The 9,814-nt window shown below is 32.9% G+C and overlaps 1 protein-coding gene across 3 annotated transcripts; it reads left to right on the top strand.

Annotated features, from left to right (window-relative positions):
* Window positions 1-216: 216 nt before the first annotated feature.
* Prp4k (Pre-mRNA processing factor 4 kinase) lies at window positions 217-9,601 on the top strand. Of its 3 annotated transcripts, XM_018450038.1 has the most exons (15): window positions 217-390; window positions 553-723; window positions 911-1,160; window positions 1,585-2,084; window positions 2,262-2,901; window positions 3,010-3,354; window positions 3,445-3,530; window positions 3,631-3,777; window positions 3,841-3,994; window positions 4,073-4,325; window positions 5,743-5,981; window positions 6,216-6,416; window positions 6,640-6,747; window positions 8,189-8,262; window positions 9,318-9,601. In XM_018450038.1, the coding sequence occupies exons 1-12, from the start codon at window positions 386-388 to the stop codon at window positions 6,414-6,416; spliced, it is 2,991 nt and encodes a 996-aa protein (XP_018305540.1). In that variant the 5' UTR covers window positions 217-385; the 3' UTR covers window positions 6,640-6,747; window positions 8,189-8,262; window positions 9,318-9,601. The 3 variants fall into 3 exon arrangements, with proteins under 3 accessions (XP_018305540.1, XP_018305539.1, XP_018305541.1); XM_018450037.1 differs by lacking the exon at window positions 6,640-6,747 and having other exon boundaries at window positions 9,318-9,600; XM_018450039.1 differs by lacking the exons at window positions 8,189-8,262; window positions 9,318-9,601 and having other exon boundaries at window positions 6,643-6,747.
* The last annotated feature ends 213 nt before the right edge of the window (window positions 9,602-9,814 follow it).

The following is a 9,814-nucleotide window of genomic DNA, read 5'->3' as shown; positions in this document are numbered from 1 at the left end:
ACCTTAGTTAACTATATCCCCCTCCAAACCTCCAACCAACGAGGTTGACCAAGGTTGATTTTGGAACTCACTCTTGAGTGAGTAAGGTTCCGCATTGGTGCTGCCATTGCGAGAGTACCAAGTAACGTGCACCAATCACGCGGAATCCCGAATTTCCAGACTCTTTACTTCTAGGGACTCTATGTATGCGCAATAGCACACCTTGGCTTCTTCCACCATGGATAAAGCCCAAGCCTGCAAAATGGCGCCTCACTGAGAAATTCCTGTATTTGTGCGTTTGTTGCGGATCATTATTGATTGCGATCATTGTAATTATTTGGATTATTGGAATTGCTGTGTGTAGTGATTTTATGTTTCATCCATAAATTATTCGCTAAATTTCATTATGGGGTAAGTATAGTGTACAAAAACTTAATTTAATATTGCATTAGCAACAGAGAGAGAGAGAGATTTGTTCTCGATTTGATGAAAAAATGGAGAAGAATGATTATATTCTCTTTCTATCACGAAAAATTGTTTTACTAAGATATTTATTTCGACATATAATTGCAGCACATCAGATTTAGAAGGTCCTGAGTGTAAACGAGAATCTTTAGGATTAGATTCTGATGCAGATGGAGTAATTGATCAGAGAAAGAAAAAAAAAAGAAAACATAAGCATCATAAGCATAAGAAGGAAAAAGTAATTGAAAGAGATGATGAACGATTGGATAAGCAAGAAAGGTAATGGGCATTTTTTTAGTAGGACAGTGTAATACCAAGTGAATTATTTCATCTTTGTTTAATGTTGGCAAATAACAAGGATATAATTCACTATGTTACACTGTGTTCTTTTTGGAAAATGTCTAATATAACTAAGCGATACATTGATTAAAATTAAAATTATAATTATAATTATACCTTTTTGTAGACGAAAACATAAAAAACATAAAAGACAGAAAAGAGATAGAAATATGGAAAATGGTACTATGGAGGAGAAAATAAACTCCAATGTAGTGCATAAAGAAATTGGTATGAATGGAAAAACAAAAACTTCCATATTAGAAGTTGTCTCTACAGAAGAAAGTGAAGATGAAAAATTGATCGATCTTGATTCTGATGAAGTGGATTGTACAATCATAGAAGATGATATTGATCTTGAAGAATTAATGAAACAAAAGGTACATAAACATTTTTATGATTAATTAGAATAATTCTAGATTATATGTGTATATATATAAACATATATATGTATATAGATATTATTACACACATTTATAGTACAATATGGAGTAGTTTTTAATTATATAAAAATATTATGCAGAATCTTAATTCAAAACATGAGAAAATATGAATATAGACATATATCATTTAGATCTTACTTTTTATGTTATAGTGTATAAATTAAAAAAAAATACTTTTCCTTTTTCGCTATAAAATATGTTATATCATATTGTAATATATGTGACCAGATATTTATGAATATATATGTGTATAATTTTAAAATACAACACATAACATATACATTTAATGCATAATTCAATAATAATGAAATATCTTCCATGAGTATTTGTATTTACTGTAATTACGTTGTATAATGTGTAGGAACGATTGCAAGCATGTTTAGTACAATATCTCTCGGATGAATCTGAAAAGGGTGAAGATAAAGAGTTACAAGAAGAGGAAGAAGAAGAAACAAAAACGACGGAAACACCCGATGTAATACTTGTGGAAGATGATAGTGATACTAATGATATACTACCGAAGAAACGAGGTAGAAGTAAATCAGGCAGTAGAGAATGTAAGAAAGTGATAAAAACTGAAAGACGTGTTGTAGTTGATATGACTAGAGACAGAAAAATTCGTGAACAGCACAAAGATAAGAAAAGAGATTTTGACAGGAAAAGAGATGAGAAAATCCGCCCCAAAGAAGAAGGAAAAAGAGAAGAAATTCGAAGAGATGACAGATCTTCGCGAAAAACTAACGAAAGGCAGAAAGAAGAAACAAGAAAAGACGAATCCAACAGAAAAATTGACGATGATCAACAGAGACGTAAAGATCTATCGAGAAGGGATGAGACACGGAAAAAAGAATCAGACAGACGGTAAGTAGTGAAAATTATTATTATTATTACTATTAGTATTACTACTACTACTACTACTACTACTACCATCACTACTACTACTATTACTACTAATATTCGTCTTGTTCGTTATTTAATGTAATTTATTTTTAAAAATATATTAATATATAGTATTATATTAACAATTGATGTATACAGAGAAGAAAACCGAAAACGAGAGCAATCTTCCCGTCATAGTTCAAAAACTAATAACGAGACAAAAAGTTCAGATAGCAAAAGTCGCGACAGATTGGCAAGTCGCGAACGTCAAAACAGCCGAGATCGTCACATTAGTCACGATCGACGCAGTCGTGATAGATTATCTAGCAGAGAGCCTCGTCGTCATGTTAGTCGCGACAAAAGGGATAGCAAAAGCAAAGATCGGTATGGAAATAGAGATCGACATGATGGTAGTCGTGATCGACGAGACATCCGGTATCACGATCATCGAATCGAAGATCGATCTCGCAGTACTGCAAGAAGATCACGTAGTCCTACTCGAAACAGATCGGAAAGAGAACGAAACGATCGGTATAAAAGATCCAGATCTCCTTCTCGAAGTCATAGAGATCGAGAAAAACAAGTCAGGGATCATGTTAGAGATCGTGAGAAGGATAGAGACAGAAATAGCAAGCGAGAACGCAACGATAAGTATAAGGATTCTCTATCGGAAGGTCTCAAAGTAGAACATTCAGATAGTTCGAGCGAAGAGGATATCAAAGATATCGATATCGAGGAAGAAGAGGATGAAGAAGCTATTATAGAACGTCGACGAAAACAAAGAGAAGAATTGCTCAAAGTAAGTAATACATATTCTTGTTAGTATCATACATATATCCGTTAAATACATGTTACTTGTTGATTATTAATCCGTACCACTATAATGCGCATCTTTTTCTCTTTACAGAGATTAAGTGGACCAAATGAAGATTCAAATATGTCTGCCGACATTAATGTCGTTGGTTCTCCAGAAAGCCAATCTAATATATCGCAAAAATCTGTAGATATACCATCCAATAATAATGAATCCATTTTGGAGAGCCATACTCCACCACTGCCCACAGAAAAACTAGAGTCCCCGCCTCCAGCCAAAAAAAGAAAGTCCAGGTTTGAGGATACGCCACTTAACGAGCCTGACAAAACTGGGAATATTAAAATGTCTGAAAGATTTAAACAAGAAGAAAAGCAAACTTCAAAAAAATCGAACGAATGGGACATGTTCGCAGAAGCAGATAATATTGGTGATTTTAATGTATGTTTTATTTGACTTTTCTCTTTACTAGTATGTTTATTTTTTGATCTCTAGATCTTATTATCTTTTACCTAATTTCTTATTATCCAGAGTCCTACGCTTGAAGGAAAACGTCAAGGAGGACCAGATAATCCTAGTTTGACAGATAATTGGGACGATGCCGAAGGATATTATCGGTTAGTTACATACTCTTTGTCCTACGTCATTGTTTTAATTTAAAAGCTAATGATTCGATCAGCTTGAAAACTGATAATAACGATATAATTTGTTTTTCAGAGTGCGTGTTGGAGAAACACTAGATTCACGATACGTAGTCTATGGATATACAGGTCAAGGAGTATTTAGTAACGTAGTAAGAGCAAGAGACAGCGCTAGAGGAAATTTGGACGTAGCTGTGAAGATTATAAGGAATAATGAAATAATGTAAGCATAATATTTACGATTTGGAGTCGATTGTAGTATATAATATTGTTTTCACTCATACAGGCACAGAACTGGTTTAAAGGAGCTAGAAATTCTTAGAAAGCTAAATGACGCCGATCCGGAAGATAGATTTCATTGCTTGCGTCTATTTAGGCATTTCTTTCACAAAAATCATTTGTGTATGGTTTTTGAACCTTTAGCTATGAATTTAAGAGAGGTATGTACATGTTTTTATTCGTATAAAATCTACAATATCTAGAACGATTAAATTGCGATAATCATGTTTGTTGGACAGGTTTTAAAGAAATATGGCAAAGACGTTGGCTTACACGTTAAAGCGGTAAGATCGTATACGCAGCAACTTTTTCTAGCACTAAAGTTATTAAAACGTGCGAATATTCTGCATGCTGACATCAAACCGGATAATATTCTAGTCAGTGAAAGTAAACTAGTGCTGAAACTCTGTGATTTTGGCTCTGCATCCCACGCTCACGAAAATGAAATAACACCATATTTAGTTTCGAGGTTTTATCGTGCACCCGAAATTAGTAAGTATTTTACTTTGTTACAAAATCTAGTTATTGCTATTCGATCTTTCATATATATATACATGTATTACCAAAAATATGTATGTATGTATACAGAGCATTTGATATTAAATGTAACAATCGTTCATGGGTAGATAAAGCGGACTAAATTGAATCGAAAGGTCCTCTACTATTTTGCAATTTTCACATTATGCAATTTTCATACTATGTTACATACGGCTCAATTCATGCCAACGTTATAACATCGATTTTATAAAATTGGCCAATATATATATATCACATTCATTCTATTCTTTAGAAGAACAGCTATGATTAGCCAGTTTCATAACATCGATATTATTAGCTTCGGCGTAAATCGAGCCGTGTAAACGTAGTTAGTTACCGAGATATCAATTTTTAAAGATCACTGAATAAGTGCGTATCCTCACCCGGCCTATCGCCAGATGCAAACATGGGGCGTGATACGACCATACAACCGCCCTTGGTGATCATGGGCGCCCACTATGCAACCATCTAGTGCAGGGAGATGTTTTCTTTCGCCACTCATGCATTACCAAGGTCGCTTGTAGTAAATCATGGTAGAATTAATCTTGTCTGATTCCGTTGTGGTAGTAAAAACATGGTAGAAGTTTCTTGTAGTAAACAACTTCCCTGTCTAGTCTAGCAACCTACGACGGTGGACAGTTCAGGCCTTGGTGGAAGAAATGAGATAGAACCATGGTTTGTTCCACCATGGTCCTATCTCGTCGCGCGCCTATATTTGGCGGTAGGTCGTGTTATTTAGCGATCTTTACTAATTAATATCTCGATAACTATTGCGAAAATTGCAAAATGGTAGAGGACTTTTCGATTAATATTAATATTGTTTATAAACATAATTTTGTTCCATGTTCATGCAAAAGTAATGTCATATATTGTTTCCAATATCATGATTGTTCCCAATATATGTAGATGTCAAACATGTAATATTTTTTTAATTAACATATATACATTAGCATTGTTAATCTGCGACTGTGTTACATTCTATTAATTATTTATTATATATCTCTCTCTCTCTCTCGCAATGCTTGGCAGTCTTAGTAAATTACGTACAATGACTTCACGAGTATTAGTTTCGACTTCATTTTGCTAAATTTGAACTGAAATAGGTAGTTTAATGAGGATCGCATAAGATGCGTATATGCGCGTTCTCATCTATGTACGCATATGTATAGCTATAAATATTTTGCAATAAAAAACTTGGCTAATTGAATGCTATTATAACATATATTATTTCACTGAAAACCGAAAAAAAACTTATGATATACATATTATATATGTATTATAAATTAGTTTGGGCTGAATTTTCGATATTGAAAAATGAAATTGTATCTGGAATCGAATGTCTAGAATCGAAAGTAATATCGTTATTTTCTAGTTCTTGGTATACCATATGATTTTGGTATTGACATGTGGTCTGTGGGATGTACCATATATGAATTATACACGGGAAAAATAATGTTTTCGGGGAAAACGAATAATCAAATGTTAAAGTACTTCATGGATCTAAAGGGCAAAATGCCAAACAAGCTAATTAGAAAAGGATCATTCAAGGATCAGCATTTTGACAGCAACTGCAATTTTCTATATCACGAAGTTGATAAAGTTACTGAACGGGTGAGTCTATTTTATTATTTTCCATGATAAAATTTTAAGTCGCTATGATCAAATCTTAAATCTTAAGTCGCGCAACGCAGCACTGTAAATAATGATACTTTATGCGCGGAATGTGGAAACGGAAGAAATACAACGTATCAGTTGACAACGCTGTACCGTAATGTTCTTTATATTTATTTATGGAAATAAATATTTGCCGTACGTGCAATATTTGCTGATTAGTATGTTTTCCAGGAAAAAGTCGTTGTAATGTCAACGTTACCAGCCACTCGAGATCTCAGCGCAGAACTGGGTGGAAATTCTTTACCACCGGAACAAAATCGCAAAGTCGGACAACTGAAGGATTTGTTGGAACGAACATTGATGTTGGATGCAGGGAAGAGAATCACTGTGAATCACGCTCTGGCGCATCCCTTTATACAAGAAAAGATATAGGTAACCCTGTCTGGGGTCCTTTAGCTTCGAAAAATTCACTGACGTAACTTTGTAAAATTATGCCGTTAACAATCCTTTCTAATTTAATGTTAAACGTCATTTGATAGAAGCGCGATACGTCTCTCTCTCTATTTCTCTATCTTTCATTCTTGTTCCTCCCTTCCCAAATACTCTTGTTTTTGCATATATCCGTATTTTTTCTTTTTTTTTCTTTTTTGTTTAGCAGGAAGAGGCGGTGCAAAAAAATGTGAGCGTTTTGCAACAGAAGGAAAATATAGTTGTAATGTTGCACAAAACCGTACGCCATGAGCAATACTGTATGAATCTGAAGGTATTATTTAATTGCGTGTAATTCTTGTCAGATGGATAGAGTATAATATTTTTATACTCGATATAATAATTGTGAATACAATAATGTGAATAAATTTCACCATTATATATAGATAGTATCTCTAATATAGATTAGTCTGTGTTGTAACACGTATCTGGAAATAATTCGAGTTATAGATACCAATTTTCCTGTTTAAAATAGAACTTGTCGATTTCCATAGTTACATTATTTAGAAAGAAAAATGGAATTAAAAAACGACGACCGCCTCTTTCAGCATAAACTGGTACCAGTTTCCTTTTTCCAATTCTCCTAATCTGGAGAGCAAGATGTCCTTACGAATAGCATCTTTCGTAAAATGACTATAGATCATGCGTCCTTGTGAAATTGTACGTTACGTATTCTCACAAAGCGAGAGAAAGGTTCGTATATATAAAGAACTGTAAGTCCCTTGATGGATCACATATTGTTCGATCCATTTTAGAGTATCCCATCAGCGAGCATCATGCATATAAAGCATAGAAGCCTTAGTGGCAAAGAAATCTGTTTTAATTGAAAGATAAATTGTATAGTGAATAGGTCAGTTATATTGAAATAAAACAACACATGCTTAATACAATGAGAAGAATGACCTGCATTTTGTCTTTTCAATCTTAAATCATGTAAGTGAATATGTTCAGTATTATAATATTCCAAGTATTATAATATTTTTCTCTCTTTTTCTAATTCTCTCTGCCTCTATTTTTTTCTTCATTTTTATCTTTGAAATTTAAAGAGCGTTCCAGATTAGATATTTAATGATTCCCGCTTTATGTAACAATAATAAAATATAATAAAGCTATACACGTATACATGCACACACATACATATATACATACATATGTATGTATGTATATCACATATACGCACGCGCGCACGCACACACACACACACACACACACACACACACACACACACACACACACACGACACATCATGTGTGTATATATGTTTTGTACATCGGCCGACATATGTGTTTAATAGTAAATGCAAATGCATAGTCATATATACAACGATGAAAAGAATACTATGAATGAATCTTATGTTTCTACAATATGACATATATAATCAATCATATTTATATTAATGCTAGAGATAAAAATGTATATATTTGCTGCATCACGATGCAAAATTTTAAGATAAAAGCGGTCATCAAGGTGTTATATGCAAAATAATAATTATTAAAACGTTATTTGTTGCAATCTGTGTTAAATAAGTCTTATTGCTGCAAGTGCAGCACTTCGATTTCTGATTTTTTTATACTTCTTACAATCTCTTAAAATATCTAATTCTAAACTCGAAAATTTGGTTATTTGAAATTAGAACTGAATATCGATGCTGTTGTGAATGGTTCACGGTGTGATCTTGAACGTGACAAGATTATACGAGACTGCTTATGTTTCAGATGTGTCTTCGATTCAAACATCGTTAAGTGCGGCCGGACCTTTCAAGGGCCTTTAGCGCCGATCCCGTTACAAGGTATTCATGGGGGATTGCCTGGGATATTTAGCACAACTACTTTTCAATATATGTTCAGTACTGTTTAATAATGAAGTCATAAGCCCTACGAAAATAATTTGAGTTTTGAAAATGTCTAATGAACTTTTCATGACAATATAGGCATTAGGCATTTCGAGGCGAAGTATAATAGAATTTCAATCAAGTTTCCTAAATCTCATATATAATTGCAATAATTGCAATAAGTTTAAATATTTGCAAAATTTTTTTTTAAAGGAAACTTGAAAAGTAAAACATGACAAATAGATAGTCAATACGCGATATGTACATGTATTTTAGTATTTTTGTTCCAAGAAAAGACAGTGTAATAAGATATCGATAAAATCAAACAATGAAAACAGGAAAAGATATATGTTCAATAAATTATATTACAATATTAAACATGAAGGAAAAAATCGGCAAATATGAATTTCGCGCTATAATTGAAGCGTGATTAAAATAATACGATTATTTTTAGGAGTAAAAATAGTTTAATAGAAAGTTTCGATTTTTTTTTAGTCATCTTCAATTTACAATTGACAATGTACATCCAGATATTCATTAACATCGATGTGGACTCAGAAGCGAAAAATCCTTGTTGAAGGGATGCCTTCAGAAACATGGCTACAAGGCCTGGAGTATTATTACTAAATATATTCCACTTCTAAATGTTGACCCGAATATATGTTCACTAACTTACTTCAGGCTTATAGCCATGTTTCTGATAGCATTCCTCTAACAAAGATTTTTCACAGATATTAATGAATATCTGTGCTTCGCGTTGATTGTAAGGATGACTCTAAGAAAAGTCGAAACGTTCTATTAAACTATTTATATTTTTACTTCCAAACAATAATTGTATTATTTTAATCGCGCTTTCATTATCATGCTAAACTTATATTTGCCGTTCTTTTTTTCTTAAGAAATATGTTTTACGGGAATGTTTCAATACAGAAGTAAAAATATACTATGAAACTATAATTAAAGAGAATATATGTATCGTTCTAATTGGCAATTTGGTAATGTTTCACTTGTAGCCCTCCCTATAAGGAGGGGAGGCAATGGAAGAGATGATGAAAACAATTGATGAGGAGGAAAGGAAAAATGCGATGTACTTGCGCCTACTGTCGTGTCTACTGCGTAAAAGTACATGCACTGTCACTAAACAGTTCAACAAGGTTTATACAAGGTTTAACTAGATTTATATCCGCGCGCTAAGATTTCTCTTAAAGTTGCTTGAGATTACAATCGAGGATTCGTAAGTATGTATACAGGTAAAGTACATGATTGTGAAATTTTCACGTGACATTTATAATGAATATAAACGATACATTTATACTTTTTTCTTTCAAAAATTATTTTAATCAAAAATTAAACTGTTCAGTTGCAAAAATTAAAATTTTATATAATACTAATATTTGCAGTTTTCTTGAGTTTTTAGATATATATTAAAAGTCACATTTGATGAAAATGAAAAAGCAGATGCTATAAATACATTATTTTCGAAACACTATCTCGCTCTTTTTCTGTTCTT

Source organism: Mycetomoellerius zeteki, unplaced genomic scaffold, assembly GCF_001594055.1.
Source record: "Mycetomoellerius zeteki isolate Tzet28-1 unplaced genomic scaffold, Tzet1.0 scaffold257, whole genome shotgun sequence".
In the NCBI taxonomy this organism is placed as follows: Eukaryota; Metazoa; Arthropoda; class Insecta; order Hymenoptera; family Formicidae; genus Mycetomoellerius; species Mycetomoellerius zeteki.
The sequence above is the reverse complement of the archived record's forward strand: the minus strand, read 5'-3'. Positions and strand labels throughout refer to the sequence as shown.